Source organism: Ostrea edulis, chromosome 9, assembly GCF_947568905.1.
Source record: "Ostrea edulis chromosome 9, xbOstEdul1.1, whole genome shotgun sequence".
NCBI classification, from domain to species: domain Eukaryota; kingdom Metazoa; phylum Mollusca; class Bivalvia; order Ostreida; family Ostreidae; genus Ostrea; species Ostrea edulis.
Window position 1 is genome coordinate 75008425 of NC_079172.1, and position 19661 is coordinate 75028085.

Sequence of the window (19661 nt, forward strand, 5' to 3'; positions counted from 1 at the left end):
TGAGTTTTTGTAAAGTCATATATTACTACATGTATCAGTAGTGTAAATGAAACGGCATAACACGAGTATAGTGTGAAAATTGGATGGTAGTAAAAAGATCTAACAGAGTCAGCTTACAATGTGTGATGTCATGGCGAACTTTTCTGTAAGTCACTATGTTGCTTTCTCTGGGTGGAGTTAGGTTTTCAATTTTGTCTTAACTTTCTAACTGTACATTTCATCTCGTGGAATAGAGAATTGAATGATGAATCATGTTGTGTATCAATGTTTTACAGTTGAAATAGAGAGTTGATGATAAGTCATGCTGTGTATTAATGTTTTACAGTTGAAATAGAGAGTTGAATGACGAGTCATGCTGTGTATTAATGCTTTACAGTTGAAATAGAGAGTTGACTGACGAGTCATGCTGTGTATTAATGCTTTACAGTTGAAATAGTGAGTTGACTGATGAGTCATGCTGTGTATTAATGCTTTACAGTTGAAATAGAGAGTTGAATGATGAGTCATGCTGTGTATCAATGTTTGAGGAGTGGTTCAATGATTTTCTCATTTTTTTTATCCCCTCGTATGTAAAGGAATGATGTGTGTGTGTATGTGTGTGTGCACTTGTTACAGATCATTTGGACATTATATAAAGAGTGCTGTTAGACAGTCAGTCTCGCATATATATGCATTTTAAACAAAACAACTGGTGGAAATAGTGATTCGGGGTCAGAAGGGCAAAAGTTCAAGGTCGCAATATATTTACATATATATGTGGACACCATTTCAAGAGTACAGTTAGATCTTTCATTTTCATGCTTTCAGCAGAAAAGCTAATAAGACGGAGGAAAAAGTTCAGTGATTGGTAATCAGAAAGGCAAAGGTCAAGGTTACATATAAAAGTGATAAAAATGTTTTGATTGCCATTTGATTAGTACTAAGTGTGATCTCTCAGTCTCATAATTTTGACTAAGAATTTTAGAAGAATAGTGATTTCAGGGCATTGACAGATATATCATTCAGAGATAATAGGCTGCCAAAGCAAGAGGTTTCTTTAAAGATGGAGAGGTCAAACTTCAAGTTCAAAGTGTATGGCCTTGAAGACATAGTCTTTAATAAACTTAGCAGATGACCTTAAAATCTTAAACATAACAGTGATACTAAGGTTATATTAAGAAGCTTACTGACTTCGTAGGAGAAAGTGAAAGACAGTGTTTTACATTGCTTGGAAGGCACCTTTTGAGTGTGAAGCCTATGGTTTGTACAGTTTAGGAAGGCACCTCACGAGAGTGAAGCATATGGTTTGTACAATCGAGGAAGGCACCTCACTAGAGTGAAGTCTATGGTTTTTATAGTTTAGGAAGGCACCTCACGAGAGTGAAGCCTATGGTTTGTACAGTTTAGGAAGCACCTCACGAGAGTGAAGCCTATGGTTTGTACAATCGAGGAAGGCACCTCACTAGAGTGAAGCCTATGGTTTGTACAATCGAGGAAGGCACCTCACTAGAGTGAAGCCTATGGTTTGTACAGTTTAGGAAGCACCTCACTAGAGTGAAGCCTATGGTTTGTACAGTTTAGGAAGCACCTCACTAGAGTGAAGCCTATGGTTTGTACAGTCTCGGTAACACAGTTGATGACTGCTGGAGATTTCTAATGAGTTATTCCCTTGTTGTGTTTTTATCGTGTTCACACTTGTAGTGCTGCATTACCTTTGTGTTGTAATCCCTATAACATGTAGTATGCTGTCCATTTCTCAGAGTGCAATTTCACTGATCAATTGTATTGTATACTGACTATTAGATTGTATTTTGTACTGACTATTAGATTGTATTTTGTACTGGCTATTAGATTGTATTTTGTACTGACTATTAGAGATACTTATCCACAGCAAGGTAGAATTAATATTTCATTCAGAATTTTTTTTTTTTTTTTTTTTTTTTTGGTGCTTGACTAAGAAAGGTGTTATTAACCCTCTCATTTCCCTGTTCGGAGAGTCAGTTATGTCCCTTTAGTGATGTCGGACGTGTTTTTTGCTAACAAAGTTGATCAATACATGTGTGGAGTCTGTAAAGGCTGGCGTAAACCAGCCCGACTAGGCACTATCGACAAACCTTCCCTGTGTAAATTTACATTCAGTTAAAAACCCTCAGCTAGGAGTTTTCACCACACAAAGACATAAAGGAGAAACTTTTGTAGACTCTGTGTTTAGTTCATGCCCACAGTCCACAGCTTTTATCCGTAGCTTTCATCCCCTGTTCTCATCCAAACACAATAAAGAGTATTATGTAATGTTTACAAATGACAAATTTCTCCTTGTTTTTAGGTTCTGTGTATAGTCTACCTTCAAAATACTGCCTGATGAGTGTTGTCATCATTCTTCTAAATTAATATTAGTCACCAACCACCTAACATGTTTCACACATATAGTTCTTCATTGACCTAGATTTAAATGCTGCCCATGTTGCTTTGAACTGGCATAATTCAATCAATCAATACAGGAATAATTCAGATCAGTTGGTTTTACACCATTTAACATAATAAGATCATGAGGTGTTTTTAAATCTACTCAGTATGTTTATTTCAATTTTCACATTTCCATCTCAAAAATTGTTGACATTTTATATTGATCTTGTTTATTTTAAATTGTGTTACAGATTTAGATCAGCCTGTGAAACTTCAAATTAGAAGCATCTTAGGCAGTGAAAATTTTATTCTGTTTTGAAATTTTCCTATTTTGATTTTGGAGGTCCGAGTTGGTCTTTGTGGGGTGATTTTAAGCTTTCCTCTGTGTTATATCGGGGGTCTGAGTTGGTCTTTGTGGGGTGATTTTAAGCTTTCCTCAGACTGTGTTATATCGGGGGTCTGAGTTGGTCTTTGTGGGGTGATTTTAAGCTTTCCTCTGTGTTATATCGGGGGTCTGAGTTGGTCTTTGTGGGGTGATTTTAAGTTTTCCTTTGCATTATATCAGAGCTCTGAGTTGGTCTTTGTGGGGTGATTTTAAGCTTTCCTCTGTGTTATATCGGGGGTCTGAGTTGGTCTTTGTGGGGTGACATGAGAGCACCAGGCACTTTAGGGGATGATGTTTGCAGGAAGTACACCATCATACAGGAGATTTGTCTGTCCTCTTCCTAAACATGAAATCACAATGGGTTTCTTAAATTCACACGACAACTAAGTTTGTCAGGAAGTAGGAGTTCTTTTCATTTTCCCAAATTTCATTGCGATTTTCTAGTTGAGATGTGTTTTACGGTGTTGAAATAAATGATAATGTATTATCTAAGCTGGAAAATCCATCATTTCAGGAAATATATTATAATCAAGATGAGAAAAATTCTCTTTTTGAAAGTAATATCTGTAATGAAGAGAAGACTGTAAATTCCCCTGGGCCGTGTGCAGTGCTGTCTCCTTGTAAATGTAGGGGGTCTGGTTAAATGTGTGGATGGAGGCCTAGAACATGTGTAGGGGGGGGGGGGGGGGGCAGTGCCACATTGTAGACCAGAAATAGATTCATACACAGACACAGATCCTAGTCTGTGATCTATATTTTATCTCGGTTGTGAGGAAGTTTCCCTCAAGCAAAGCACCTGGATCCACCTGCGGGTTACTTGTTATCCTGAACATCCTGTCCTTGATGAGTTTTAGTTTGTAGTCAAGTGACATATAAAGGTGAATGTGGAAAGACATGAATGATATGGTAGGATGTTTCCTCTTGCTTTGGTTAAACACCTTTAAGTTGGTGAAAAGTTAGGATGGGCAGAATATAAAATTGCCTGGATGAGTGTGTAGATGTTGATGAGTATACCTGTGTGTAGATGTTGATGAGTATACCTGTGTGTAGATGTTGATGAGTATACCTGTGTGTAGATGTTGATGTGTGTAGATGTTGATGAGTATACCTGTGTGTAGATGTTGAGGAGTATACCTGTGTGTAGATGTTGAGGAGTATACCTGTGTGTAGATGTTGAGGAGTATACCTGGCACATGGTGATAAGATTCTGAAGAGATTACAGAATAGCCAGAAATTTTCTCACCTGTCCAAACAGAGAGAGGATCAGTATTGAACCTCTAATCTTTAAAAATTTCTGGCCCAACACAGACCCAAAATAAGCAAAATTTTAAATTCTCTTAGGCCGAGTGTTTGAATTGTGATAGTCGTGTAGGGCCTTGTAAACCACAAAAAAAGCTTGTCGGACTCATGCTAGGAAAATCTCGCTATCCCCAAGTAAATGAGAGAGCAGGACTGTTTATCATAGTAAAAATCCTGTGTACTAACAAAGGCCTCGCCTATCTGTTGTTCAGCTCCGACGAGATCCATGAATCACGCATGTGGAATTTAAAGTACGGTCTTTTTAAAAATAATAGCCCCCACAAACAGCACTGTACAGAAAGGGAATGATTGAAAAGTATTCCAGATTTTAACTTTGAACAGTCTTAACTGTCTCCAATATTAGTCATTATTTCTTTGTGAGAGTCTCTTTGATTAGTCGAGTAGTTGTTTTAAGTTCCTAGCTTTGGACATTTTGAAGGCTATTTTCATTATTGTGGTTGATATGCATGACTTGGTGAGAGAGATTTTAGAATATTGTATGAACACAGGAGCATGCAGGATATTTGCTCTACATTAACACATGTAATTTGTGTGCAAATTTTAATTAATTTTCTGATGAAAAAAGAAAATTTACAGATATTTATCTGCCTATGACTGGGGATAGTGTGTGTGTGTGATGGAGAGAACGAGAGAGCCTATAATCCTTGATTTTGATATTGATTCTTGCACGTTTTTCAGAGCGAGAGCCCAAGCCGCAAGAGACGGAAGACATCCAACAGTTACATAGATCTGACAAATCATTCTCCCAGCCCCCCTCCAACCTGGTCCCGGGAGAGCACAGAGGCTGCCAGGCTAGGAGTCAGTCGTAGACGAGTGTCCAGTCAGCGACGCGTATCCGGCGACGGCAGGCGGTCGGTGTCAGAGAGGAGTAACACTCCCCGAGCTCGACGCAGGTACTGTCAATATGTAGTTTTGTTTTTCACTGTCAACAATGTTAGCTTAGGAAATTAACTCGTAGTGTGATCGGTTCAGTTTCTCTAACACATGCCTGAAAACCTGAAGTAATGTGATGAAGGCTGCACCAACATGTGATCTTTGGGTTTATGTGTTGCCTTTGGAGCTGTTTCATTAGAAAGAGACGGGTTGCAATAGGTATAGTACAGTGTTTGGTGGCTCCACACTTGTGCTTGATAATCAAGTAGGATTCAGGCAGAGAGAAGTGCTGATAATAGGCAAGCCTGCATAGATTGTGGGAAAAAAACCTCTCCAACATGCAGAGGTTGAGATCAATGAGGAATTGATTTTCTTTGTGTGTTGGATGCTGTCGGGGGTTTTAGGGCAAGGAGGGAGCGGGGGGCATTGTGAGGCCTGTCGTGGTGAAGTGGCCAGTTATTGTGTCCACACCTTTGTGTGTCACCTGTGCTTGCTTGACCATGTCAAATATTTAAATACCGTACTGGCTCAGGTATTGATTCAGCTAGAGTGAAATTGATTTTCAGATCTCTGTTTTCCTAAGCAGTACGGCACATGGTCGTGTGAAGCCTCTCTGTGCCTGGTAGTAGATCAGGCCTCCGGTTTACAGTGTTAGCATGCCAGCCTTCCATCAGTTTTTTGTGACAGGGGCCTTCAAACAAAAAATTCCAGAGCAGAAAGACAATTACAATTACTGGTTTTTTGTTGTTTTTTTGTAATTGTCAGAATGCCTGACTGGGATAACAAGCAGAAATATATGTACAATATAGATAGAATTTTTAAATATGTGATGCTATTCTCCAGTCTAATGAAATATTAACAGGGTATCATGCATTGATTTCCTACCATTAAAAGTGTTCATTTGAATACTGTAAAGATGAAAACAAAAAATTCATTTGTGTTGGGGAGGCAAGTTTGTGGTGTTAGGTGTTGCATATATGTTGTACAGTACATTTCCAATCAGTATTGTGATGAGAATTCAATACCTATGTCAATGTAGAAACCCTTAACGTGTATATGGTACATATGTGTAAATTGTATCATGTAGTTATAATCTTTAATTGTTAATTTGTATATGCCCCCTGAGGGCCCTTGATTGGTGAATAAATAAATAAATATAATGCCCTTTCTGTGGGGGGGGGGGGGGGGGGGGGGGGGGGGGGGGGGGTCCACTTAGATGTACATGTATTTCTTATTTCTGTTCAGAAAATTAGCCGGTCATACTCATGATAAGAATTTTAAAGGACAGTAGGATTCATTTCTTAAGAACAGGGTAACAAACAAGACAGTGTTAGAGTTCTGATCAAAAGTGGGAAAGAGGAACCCACTCAAAATTGTCATTGTTCATAACGTTACGGGGGTCACCTGGATGGTACAAATAATTACTGTACCTCATGCTCTGAATATCAATTGACTTGTTTATATATTCCATTTAGAAATCAGAAGCATGGATATTGATAAATCTTTACCACAAAGACAGTCATTTCATTATGCTAGATATTAAAACCCAAATGAAATTTGTGGTTGTATAAATTCATAATAGCAATTAGAATATGATTAGAAGAAAAAAGGCTAAATCATAATAGCAGAGAAATGCTTTGCAAAGAAAAAGTGGTCTATTAATACATGAATATGTAATTGTTACCGAGAACGAGAAACAAGGGTCCCGGACTATAGCAGTGTGAAACTCAGATAAGCCCCAGTGTGTAGACATGTGTGTACACTTTGTACCAAGTTTGAATTATTAAACATTTCCGCCAACCTTTTGAATAATGGTGCCATCTGTTTTGAATTACAGAGCAACAGACCACTGTTTTACTAGTTTATCAGACCTGTGGAGTTCAAGTTTCAAGCGGGTTTTAAAAATATTCCTTAACCATATGCATGTGGTTTTGATAATATTGGTTTATTAAGATGAACAAAATCTCCATGTTTTGTGTGTTAGGTTTTTTGAATGGGGTTGAATGTTTAGGTGAAACTTGAAATTTAAATCTATGGAAATAGCAAAATCTACAGTAAAACTTGAGTACATGACTGAAACTGTCATAACAGACGACTGTGACATCAGCATTATGTTGTAGAAGACAAATTCTGAGCTAGATGACAGATTTTGGAGCCCTGAGTAGTGTTGCTTTGTTTCCATGTTATCATTGTCGGAGAAACTCCAGAGAGTATCAGATGGATGACTGGGAGGGCAACCTTTTGTAGACAGGTACCCAGTAGGAATGCTCAGGCAGAGGAGCAGAATGAAATAGTGAAGCACAGCAGTGGGCTTCCTCATTCTGGTCTGTGGTGCAGTGTACGATACTGTCTGATGCACTAAGAAAAGGGGAACTGTCTGGTAGCCACTTAGTACAGAGAGACAATTTTCTTAGAACAAATGACAGAGATAGAGATTTCACTCATACAGTACAACAGATTGTCTTTCTAAGGCTTGGAGAATTGTCTAGTAAGCACCCAGGAGATGCAGAGTTACTCTGAGAACTAGTGACAGGGAGACTGACGGAGGTCCCAGTCATACAACACAGTCCAGGAGATGCAGAGTTACTCTGAGGACTAGTGACAGGGAGACTGACGGAGGTCCCAGTCATACAACACACAGTCCAGGAGATGCAGAGTTACTCTGAGGACTAGTGACAGGGAGACTGACGGAGGTCCCAGTCATACAACACAGTCCAGGAGATGCAGAGTTACTCTGAGGACTAGTGACAGGGAGACTGACGGAGGTCCCAGTCATACAACACACAGTCCAGGAGATGCAGAGTTACTCTGAGGACTAGTGACAGGGAGACTGACGGAGGTCCCAGTCATACAACACACAGTCCAGGAGATGCAGAGTTACTCTGAGGACTAGTGACAGGGAGACTGACGGAGGTCCCAGTCATACAACACACAGTCCAGGAGATGCAGAGTTACTCTGAGAACTCGCGACAGGGAGACTGACGGAGGTCCCAGTCATACAACACACAGTCCAGGAGATGCAGAGTTACTCTGAGGACTAGTGACAGGGAGACTGACAGAGGTCCCAGTCATACAACACACAGTCCAGGAGATGCAGAGTTACTCTGAGGACTAGTGACAGGGAGACTGACGGAGGTCCCAGTCATACAACACACAGTCCAGGAGAGGGTGACGTAGCTGACAACACTCGATGTAGACAATCAGACACATTAGGTGGTGACATACTTAACATAGATCAGGTCAGCACAGTGGACAATGGTCATAGTGGAGTATGTGACAGAGAGTGAAGGAATCGAACAGTCCAATTCTGGTCGGGGCCGAGTTTTAGAGAGGTTCTACAAAGAGGCCATGATGTGAATGTGTGTAACTGTATCCCGACCAAGGAAACCTAAGACAAATGATCAAACATCATCGCAGAGGTTGTGCATCAGCCTTGAGTTTCTGTGACAGCATGTTACAAAGATCACAATCTCCCATGCGGAGCTTTTCCAGAGGGGCATTTCCAGTGATTGCTCTACATTTTTATGCCCAGTCAATAGACATCGCTGACTCTCACCAAATATGGCTGCTGTCCTTGGGATACAGAGTTTCATGTTCACCATCAACCTGGCACCAAGGCAGCTGCTGCCTAGATTCCCTGATATCGTGAGGAACGCCATGATATTCATGATACAACAGCACAATGCACAAGTTATTGACCAACCGCGCTGGTGATTATATTTCCTGCCTCATCCAATTAAAATATCGGTTGCAGCTCGGTACCAGCACTATAAAACGCTGTTATTGACCAATCAATTTTTGTCACTATCTTATTTCAGGTTTTTTTTCTCTCTCTTTTTATTTCATTTATTTATTTTTTTTTTTTTTTCGTGGCAGTTTAACGAGGTTGAGTTAGATTGACGGTATATGTGTGTGTGAGGAAGGGTTTTTTTTTAAACTAGGGTATATTATTGCTTTGTGATAAATAACAGCAGTTTATACTTTATAGGCATTACTATTGATTTCGTTGAAAGGTTGTGTCATTTTCTTTATAAATTTCCTATAACCCCTATGGTATCTCTTATAAATATTCATAAAGTTCATAAATATGCAAGCTCTACCTGCCAGGGACTTTGTGCGGGTTGAGTGGAGCCATTGTGATATAGAAGGCTGTGTTGTAGCCGGTGTTCCCTGTTTACATTTTGATTCCAGTCCCATGAATATCCTGTTAGATTGGCTTAAAGTGGAGCATACAGGTGTGGGAATATTAAACAGCTGGGGATTTTACAAATGAAGGCCCCTTTTTTCTCATCAAGTATGTTCTGGTATAATGATGTTCCCGTTATTCTCAGCAGCTGCACTCTCCTAAAAATTTAGCTCAATGGCTGACATAAAAGCATACACATGCGGCCTAATTAGCTCAATAGCAGAATAAAATATCACATATATTTTCCTCAAGGTCAGCAGCATATTAAGATATGAAAATCATGTCAAGGGATTACTACTACTTTATTGAGATTTGTTATCCTCCTGGCTGTAGAATGGCGTTTATAAGGCTTTCTTGTAATCACTGTATTATTTATCTTTATCTCCAGCAAAACATCAGCTACTGCAAGATTTACATTCTAACAGAGTTTCTGTTTCAAGATCTAGATAGAGTCTTTTTGGTAGTATGCTGTAGACCTGGTTAGAGTTGTACAAAATTTTGGTAGTATACTGTAGGCCTGGTTAGAGTTGTACAAAATTTTGGTAGTATACTGTAGACCTGGTTAGAGTTGTACAAAATTTTGGTAGTATACTGTAGACCTGGTTAGAGTTGTACAAAATTTTGGTAGTATACTGTAGACCTGGTTAGAGTTGTCTATGTTATGATTTCTGTTCCAGTCCGGGCACACGGCGGCGAACCCGAGACAGAAGTGTGGCCCCACAGAATGAGAACCTCCCTGAACCGCGAGCCTTCCAGCCTCCACATCTGATGAATCCTAGACAGATCCACTCCCTCCACCCCCACCTCCATGGGGGCCCACAGCAAGTGCTGTTTGACATGGAACAGGTAGGAATTCACTCACTAATAATCAAGCTTTTGAAATTTTATAATCTGTGTATGTGTTAACCCTTCTGCAAACATGGACTTTTCCTTGAGTTATCGTTTTTGGTAGAGCCAGGAAAATAAATCGTTCTTTGTGTGTGGTGCTGTTTAGACAGGGAAGTATCCACGAGGAAATGATATGTAGAATGAAATCCTTAAGTAAAAACTTCCTGTCTTTCAAATTCAGTATAAGAGAATCCCTCTCATCTTAAGTGCATGTTCCAACAAATAAAACTTCTAAACTAAGAATTCCACATGAGAGTGTAATGAAACATGGGGATACATGTGGTGCAGGCCATGGAGAATTTATTGTGAGGAAATCTTAACAATGGGAGAGAAAGAGCTCTGATAGGAAGGATGCTGAGGAGGAGATTACCGTGTCCGAATGTGCCCATTATTCTGTGTGTCCATGTATGTTGCACATTGTTATAACATTCTAAAGGAAAATGAGCTTGAGAGTATAGACTGTTGACTGTAGATGTAAACAGCAGGGAAAGAAAGGGGTTTGTACACTAGGGGTCACGTCTTCCTGTCTAGATGCTGAGGTTACATAAAGTGGTTGGAATCATATTATGATATGTTCCCCTTATATGATGCTTCTGGAAGTGTTTTCTGGATGCAGTAGTAGTTATTGCCTTGCTTCCTTCAGTATGGATGAGTTTGGCAGCTCAGGCTGGAATCTATTTCCCCAAGGCAGAGTCCAAATCAATATTTCTTGTTTTCACCTAATATGCTCTTGTCTTTGTTGCTGTAATCTTGTTAGGCAAATGTTGTCCAGGTACATTATTCAATAGTTCAATTGCGATCCTCCAGTAATTACACATTTATGGTTTAATGGCATTTGAGTGAATATTTCAGCACCAATATTGTATTACCGTTTTTATGGGTTTTTCCCTCTCTCACTCTTTCCCTCTAGGTTCCTGTCAGCACACCTGTCTCCATGACGCCATATGCAATCCCAGTGTGCACTGGGCCACATCTCCCAGTGTGTACCGGGGCCCATCATCCTATATGCAGCACTGCGCCCACATGGTCAGTCCCGGGATGCAGCGTGCAGCTGCCATCTTGCAACATGCAGCATATCCCAGCGTGCAGCCTGCCACAGATTCCGTTTCATCCGAGCTCCATCCCACCCTTGTTTCATCATCACCCAGCCGCCAATCATATACCTCCACAGAACCTAGCTCCACACACTCATTTCAATTCAAGTGCTAGAGGGGTATGTCCATTTCTTCATCTTTTTATTTGAAAAAGAAAAAATTAAACCATATCAATTAGCATTCATTTGGTAGATAGGTTTTTGAAAAGACAATGAAAATAAAATAAATGGTTTAAACAAAAAAATTTTCAAACTGTGGTTTTTTGTTTTTTTTAATGTCAAGACCTGGACTTTATTTTTAGCACACAGAGGAAGAAATTTCTGGTCTCATTGATCACCGATCCCGGTTCCCCCTGCATCATCCAGGGACATTACACCCACATGGTGCCACACCCTTCACCGCCTCTCCACCAGTCATGCTGCAGGAGCCTCACGTTCACCCCACACCTCATGATATTTACGTAAGTATCACTGACATATCAGTGCATGTTTATTACATGAATTATACATACATATATATATATATATATATATATATGTGTGTGTGTGTGAGTATATGTTATATTTTCACATGAGAACTGTTTTTGACACTCGCAAATTTTCTGTAATAATTATATACATCTATGAATGGCTTATTTTGTATTGAAATTGTTTTTGTCTTTTTAGGGTCCATTTCATCGTCACTTTGCTCGTCAGCGTGCTGGCGGAAGAAATGGTCGTCTCCGTTCACTTCCTCTTCCCCCACCACCTTACCCAGGATTCTTGCTACACTTCCTGTAAGTTACCATGGTAACAATAATGACAGATGTCTAATTAAATTCCATTCAGCTGTCTAACTTAAATGTTGTCTTCATGAAACACCATACAAAACAATCTTATGATTTGATACTGCACATCAGGAAACTTCGTCCCTGTTAGGTTTACCCAGGCGCATTAGAAAAATGTTTTGTTAAACCATTTATTATTACGTTTGTACTTAGGGCTGTTCCATTAAAACATATGAGGTACCCGGGGAAGGCACTTTAAAATTTGGGTAACCACCCATAGAAGCATAAAAATGTAACGAGGGACCACTCACAGAGGCAATTTTAGATAGTGTGGCACCACCCATAGAAGTGAATTCAATATGTATGAATGACTATTTATAACCCCTGAATAGAGGTCTATTTTCAGATGTTCCCAAGCATGATAGTAAAGAGAAGAGTATCTTGGGTCTCATCACCATTCAAATAACTGGCCATCAATGAAGCTTGATCATAGAACCATCAATTTATTTTATCAAGACTGTCTTTCTTAAACACGATGAACTAAATCAATTTTATAAGTCTACCTGTTCATAAAAAGCCTAGTATTGTAAATGTTCAAAAACAACTATTAGGCCACAGTTTTTTTAATTTATTGGTTTACGGATTTTAAAAATAAAATTTAGGGTCGGTCGGGAGAAAAATAAATAAAAATAAAATAAACATTTTTAATATCTATCGTTTCATTTTCAATAAATCATTAACATTATTTCGTGAGTAAAAATAAACAAAACATGTATTTTAAAAATATAATTAGATAAAAAATTCTTTAGAGTGACTAGTACATTAATATGAATTTTAGAAAAAAAATGCAATTTCAAATTCAGTGTATAACTATATACATGTATCTATGTTACACTTTGGTAGAACATAAGCCGAGAATGTGTAAGGTCATATCTCTTTGATGTATCCAGTATTTATATAATGTTGTTCAATAATTTTGCTGTATTATGCTCAATAAAGATTTTACATTAACAAATTGTAAACATAAAGACAAAAAATTAATATAAGCACTAAATTACAATTGTACGTAGTAATTCCACTTTTAGTTTCAGAATGTTTATACCCCCATGAAATAATTTTAACCCCATTTTCCCCACATAGACATGCCCATGGAATTAATCTACCATCTTTTTGAAAGAAAAGTTTCTTGTTTTTCATTTTTATTTGATACTCAAATTCTTTCCACCACTACACAAGGTATACTAATTTACGAGAAATATGCATACCTTTCTGAGTTTTATCTGGTCATATTTTTTTTTACAGACGTTCATCATAATATCAAAAGCATCTAACAATTTCTCACACTAAGAACTATTCCCTGTTAGGATTTTTGACGGCAGAGATGCACGTACATGTATTCATATACATTTATTATGACAGTCACTAGTTAGAATAATTAAATGTGTCTCGGTACAGGTCCTCACCACACTCAAACCGGGTCCGTGGGACATTATCACTTTAACGATAGAACATCCAATCTAGTAAAGTCGCTAACAACTGTACCTTCCTCTCATCTTTAAACACCCAAATAGCACTGCATTTTGTGTTATGTTAGCAGCAAGAATACCGCCAATTGTATGAGAAATATTTATTTCTATCAATTCCTTTTTTTCTTGATGAAATGTCATCTCAGCATCTGTTTCGTTGCCAAGAATGATATAGGTATCGTTACTGTCATCGTGCGTGGCCATATCTGTTTACATGGTTTTTAAAAATACGGAATAAAGATATTTCACAAAACGAATAGTGATTACCAAATACAAATCAATACGTTTGCGTTTCACGATTTTCTATTCGTAAAATTGAAAATGCATTTTATTTTTATTTTCGATTTGACATGTTGGGTAGAATCGGCAGAATAATAAAAAAAAAAAAAAACCGTTTCAATGGACCACGAGCACGTTTCGTTTTCCATTTTGGACAAGGGAGATAATCCTATTTTCCGGTCGCTATAATTTTAGAGTCAAACTGGAAACGATAACCGGATCGCGGAACCTCATCGACCGAGATAAAATTAAGACAGAAAACGGCGTTTGTTTCACATTCTACTTTCAACCCTTCCCTTCTCTTGTTGCATTCCTCTCAGTTTCGGTAAAAAAAAATAAAGATTTTATCAAAACAACCACCCACAGATGCAGTTTTCTGGCAGTAGGTACCCACCATAGATGCAATTTTCTACCAATGACAAGCACCCATAGATTTTTTTTTTTATTGCCGTCCCCGGGTACCTCATATGTTTTAATGGAACAGCCCTTAAGTGTAATGTGTAATGAATATGAATTAAAATTTGCTCAGCTTTTGAAATCATTTATTTAGGATGTCGGCGAAAATAAAATGGGAGCAAAAAGTTTCTGGGTGTATGGTAATAGAAAAATAGTGACTTGCACATACACACAAGAGGTTTGTTGTTTTTTAAAATCTATTTATAACACAGAGATTGACCTTGTTGTAGGGCTATGTTGGGTAATCCACCAATGCCATATGGCAGAGACTTCCATGAGGACGCAACAGAGGTGGAGAATTATGAGGTTAGATATTTTATTATTATGTTGTGTGTACCCTGAGAGCTTTATCAGCATTTTCAACAACATCATGGAAGTGTATAAAGGCAACTGATGAAAAAGATGTCCAATGCTAATTTAACAGAAATTATGAAGACCAGCTTTGATCAGTGTATTATAAAAAGGAGAACTTTTTTTCAGGCATTGCTGAACTTGGCCGAGAGGTTAGGGGAGGCTAAACCGAAGGGTCTGACCAAACATGAGATTGAGCAGCTCCCAGCGTACCGGTTTAACAAGGAGAATCACCACTCCGATATGGACCAAACCTCCTGTGTGGTGTGCATGTGTGATTTTGAAAATAGACAATTATTACGGGTCCTGCCATGCAGCCACGAATTCCATGCCAAGTGTGTCGACAAGTGGTTAAAGGTAAGCAGCGCCACCTACAGTGGAGTAGATATTGGGAAGTATCTCTTAAAAGTCTACCTCGGAGAAAAATTTCTACCCCACCCCCAGAAAGGATTTTTTTTTTTTTTTTTTTTTTTGGCATTTGATACTAGCTACAAGGCTTCTTTTTCACTTCTGTCCCCTTGATGTTTAGTACACAAAAGTCACAAAATTCACACACAGAAATATTGTATTTAAAGACATGAACAAAAAAGGCTGTATTTACTATATTCATGTCAAATGTAATGCTGTTAGAAACATGGGTTCTACAAGACTGTTCAGAAACTTCATCCTAAAGTAAGGCTTCCCAAACACTTTTTAGCTACTTCTCTCATTCACAAATATCAATTACAAGTTATTCAGCTCTTATCGGGCATTAAATGTATTTTTAGTGAAAATTTGAATGCAATTCAAGCTGTAGAATCAAGTTTTAGTTTTTATGTAATTTCACATATTAACATAAAAAGACACCCAAACAGGACCAAAAATAGAATGTCAGCCCCATTCACTAACAGAAACTAGACAAACAGAACTTCAAACCCTAACCCACTCACTGACAGAAACTAGACAAACAGAACTCCAAACCCTAACCCATTCACTGACAGAAACTAGACGTACAGAACTCCAAACCCTAACCCACTCACTGATGGAAACTAGACAAACAGAACTCCAAACCCTAACCCACTCACTGACAGAAACTAGACAAACAGAACTTCAAACCCTAACCCACTCACTGACAGAAACTAGACAAACAGAACTCCAAACCCTAACCCACTCACTGACAGAAACATGACAAACAGAACTTCAAACACACACACACACTAATATAAACACACAAACACACACACCAATATAATCACACAAGCACACCCACCATCATAAACAAACAAGGCCTAAAATTGGACTATAAATTGGTATATTTTTAGAAAAAGTTTGTTTTTGATTACAGACAAACAGAACATGTCCAATATGTCGAGCTGATGCTACGGAGGCTGCCAGCCAGTCAGACTGAGAAATCAAAGTTCAAGCACAAAAAAGTGTCAATCTTATTTATTGTGTGGTCAAATTGGTTCTCGTTATTGAAAAAGATGTAAGCAGACACAGAATATAATTACAAATTGGTGCATATACAATGTAATATTGTTATTTTTTAATGTTTATCTTTTATCCTGTTTTACTAGTAATAGTGCTTTGATTATATTGAGCAAATAGCATATTATCACCCAAGTACATCCATACAACGCCTCGGTTATATCCTGTAGTAGAAAATGTATTCATCGGTTTTTGTTTTTTTTCGTTGGGGATGAAAGGATTTTTTTTTTTTGCATACAGAGTCTATATGTAGTTGTTTCAGGGATTTTTTTTTTTGTGTAATATTTTGTAAAGCCAGTATGTATAAACAATATGTTCTAATTATATCCATACTGCACTTCCATGCATTGCCTCCCTTTGAATATTTCTGTATTGCCCTTTCATGTACCACCCCTGTTGGTCACCATATCCATATGAAAGATATTTTTTGGCCAGTATGATGTTTGGGAGCAGCAATTTATCAAGACTGTGGTGTTTTTTTTTACTCGAGACATTATCCCTGTATGGCTAAAAACCTTTACAATCCAAACTGTGAACAGAAAACCTCCACAAAAATATAGCAATACAGGAATACAGCTAATATTCTTTTGATAAATTGCTGCTTATAACGACATAATTTTCATTTCTTATCTTAGGGTTATCAACTGGGGGGGGGGGGGGGGGGGGGGGTAATTGGGTATGATAAATTCTGTTTATTGCAAAAACATTGTGTTTTATCTCTTCATCATATGAAAGCAGTATGATAAATAGAAGCAGACAAACTGATTTGATAGGACAATCATCTGTATTGGAAGGTTGGAGAATATTGTGGTTGTAGTGCCTTCTTGTAAACAGTGCTGTCGGCTCAAGACCTGAGGTGTGTTTGTGTATGTTTTGTTTGGGTGGGGTTTCCTTTGATAGTGCTATTGTTAGTGAGTCCTGTACACACACTAAATGTTGTCATCTTGTTTACCAAAAAAAATATATATATACAAATTTTACTCTCAGTTTTCTTTTATTGTAAAAAAGAAAGTATACTTTAAGATTTTGTTGATATTTGTTACTTGTAATAAATTTATTATTATTCAAAATGTATATTTATTCTGTATTAGGCCAATTCAATTTACAGTGAGTAAATTTCAGTATTAAAGAGTGTTTGGGTACATGTAAATGAATACAAATTTATTGCGGAGATCCAACCACAAAAGAAGAAGTTGAGTTGGCCTTTATTCACATTGATATAATTATTCCACACTTGTTTTGATGCTTTGTTTAGTCATTTTATGTACTGCTTTGCAGTATGAAGGAGTTTGTTACATAATAAGAATAGCTTGTGACTGTGTGGTTAATATGTCCCGAGGCTCTTGGATTCAACTAGTGATCCACAGGAAAATCTCAGCAGTTTGAATATTTTCATTTCATTTTGATCCATGGCTGAACACCAGAAATTTTCAGAATTTGATTATGTTAATACTTGAAGCACTCGTTTTAAAGCTAACGCAATATTTTTCCTCTAGACCGCATCTAAAAGAACTTGTTTCTAAGGCCAAGATTTGTACTCGATCCTATTCTTGTTGAATTGAAAGACTTTACAAAAAATTGATTGTGTATGGATTTTTGGTATTGGTTTTCTATTTCATACAGAAATGACAACGAAAGTTAGAAACAGAATAAAGTAATGAATTATCACAGTTTTTAGTCCTGTAGTGAAACGGGACCAAGATGCACTAAAAGAGAGAATTTGATTTAGTTTGCATAATTTGTATTTTTTTATTGTTTTGAAATTGATTGGAATGTCTTGTCTCAACAATTTTTCTCCCATTCTTGGGGAAGTTTAACTGCAATAAGAGAATCTAAAGCCGTTTAGCTTTTAGAATTTTACTACTGATAGAACTTAAGACAGAACATCGTAATTGTTCAGATGACTAGTGGCAGTGATGGCCATTGAACCTATGCACAGTAAAGGGTCGAATTTCAAGAAATTTTGGTGGTTCCTGAAGTAATTGATTTTTTTTTTTTTTATTATTTCATGTTTATTTCTTAATTGATCTGAAATTTACATGATTTTGATGTGATGTCTGAAGATTGAAAATTTTCAGTAAATTTTGTTACTGAATAAAATCCACTGAGTATAAAATGTGTAATATCTCTACAAATGAAAAAAAAAAAAAAAGCAACAATCAAATTTTGAGTATTTAGTTAGTTTTTGGGGGGGGTTTTTTCTTCTTCTTTTTGTAAAGTTTTTGGTCCTTATTTTGGGTCATTGTAGCTACGGTAACACCTTAAGGTGAACTGTCAGAATTTAAAAGTGCCTTGACATTGAGATCCACCTGTAACGTATCCCTTGATCTGTTCAGAAACTGTGTTTTGAGAGTAAACTTTGATAAATTGCCAAACAGTTCTACCTCTTTTTAGATTTGTATGATGGTCGTGTGATGATGCAATCATGCCTCCTTCCTTCCATTTTTATTTGCTTTCCTTTTTCAGTGCAGCATATGTAATGTGCTTTATCATGTCATTATTGAAAGTTCTTAGCTCCTGATATTTCTGGGCACATACATGTGTAATAAAATGGTGGTTATGTTTCATAGACATGTCATATTAATTTGTACTTTTCATATTTGTTCTTTTTCATGCAGTGCAAGTCAATCAAAACACATGTAACCTACTATACTCTCGTAACTATAGCGACTGCACTGTTCGAAGCTGTAAAGCACAATAAAAAATTCGAAAATACGACTTTGTGTGTAATGTAAGAGGACTCGGGAACAGATATGTGGAATGTGTTAACGACTTGTCGTCATTTGGTGCAGCATGGCTGATTCAGCAGGAAGTTGAAGCTAGCTGACAGAGGAGGAGTTACATCCCTTGGCTTGTAATCGTATGTCAGATTAAATAGCTCACAGAACAGCTGTATATTTGAAATAGTAGGTGTCACAATGTGAAATAGTGCCTCGGCATCAATATACCTCCTGCAAACAGTTTGAGAGTTTGTATAGGTGTCGCCAGGCCCACCCTATCTGCTTATTTTGCGGGTGCCATGATTTTGCAGTGGAATGACATCACCAGATCATATTTAGTATATAACTTTATGGTTAGATGTGTGATGTGAACTTAATACAAGGTCATTTGACCAGAATCAATGGTACACTTAGTTTGAATTTGGGTGGGGGGGGGGGGGGGGGGGAGGGGTGTTACACAGTGACTTTGTAATGCAGAGACTTTTAGAAGCTCATTCTTTGCAAAACAAGTCGTGTTGCTTTTATCCAGATAGTCCATGACGAAGTCACTAGTGAAATCTTTTGTCCAGACCATTTCTGTATAATGGAGAGACTTGCTTAAAACATGCTCAAAGGTTGTTCATGTCCAAATGCCACCACGGTAAGTTGTGACCCTGAAATAAATTCCGTCTTGTTAAGGTCACTGTGAGGAGAAAGTTAAAAGGAACTATGCATATACATGATGAAGGCTATATTTGCCCAATCTTGTTGACATCAGTGCTTATGTCTCAAAATTAGTGGATTTATGCAAGAATCCTGATGCGCTTTACATATATTAAAATGTCAACAACCTGTGTAAAATAATTGCTTTTCATGCAGTTTTTAGCTCACCTGAGCTGAAAGCTTAAGTGGGGTATTCAGATCGTTTTTTTGTCCCGGACATCCATTTGTCCATCCGTCTGTAAACTTTTAACATTTTCAACTTC

At 37.7% G+C, this 19661-nt stretch overlaps 1 protein-coding gene across 9 annotated transcripts in view; it reads left to right on the plus strand.

Annotated features, from left to right (window-relative positions):
- Positions 1-18694, plus strand: part of LOC125657998 (E3 ubiquitin-protein ligase RNF38-like) — a 34045-nt gene extending 15351 nt beyond the window's left edge. For 3 of the 9 annotated variants that reach the window (XM_056150633.1, XM_056150635.1, XM_056150634.1), the window contains 7 exons: positions 4769-4983; positions 9827-9995; positions 10948-11250; positions 11433-11591; positions 11797-11906; positions 14389-14464; positions 14639-18694. In XM_056150633.1, the coding sequence (XP_056006608.1) occupies positions 4769-4983; positions 9827-9995; positions 10948-11250; positions 11433-11591; positions 11797-11906; positions 14389-14464; positions 14639-15031 (1425 nt within the window). In that variant the 3' untranslated portion in view covers positions 15032-18694. Of the gene's footprint in view, positions 1-3649; positions 3677-3883; positions 3933-4517; positions 4545-4768; positions 4984-9826; positions 9996-10947; positions 11251-11432; positions 11592-11796; positions 11907-14388; positions 14465-14638 lie in introns of those variants that run through there. The other 6 variants (XM_048889000.2, XM_048888998.2, XM_048889003.2 and 3 more) reach the window with 5 other exon arrangements.
- The last annotated feature ends 967 nt before the right edge of the window (positions 18695-19661 follow it).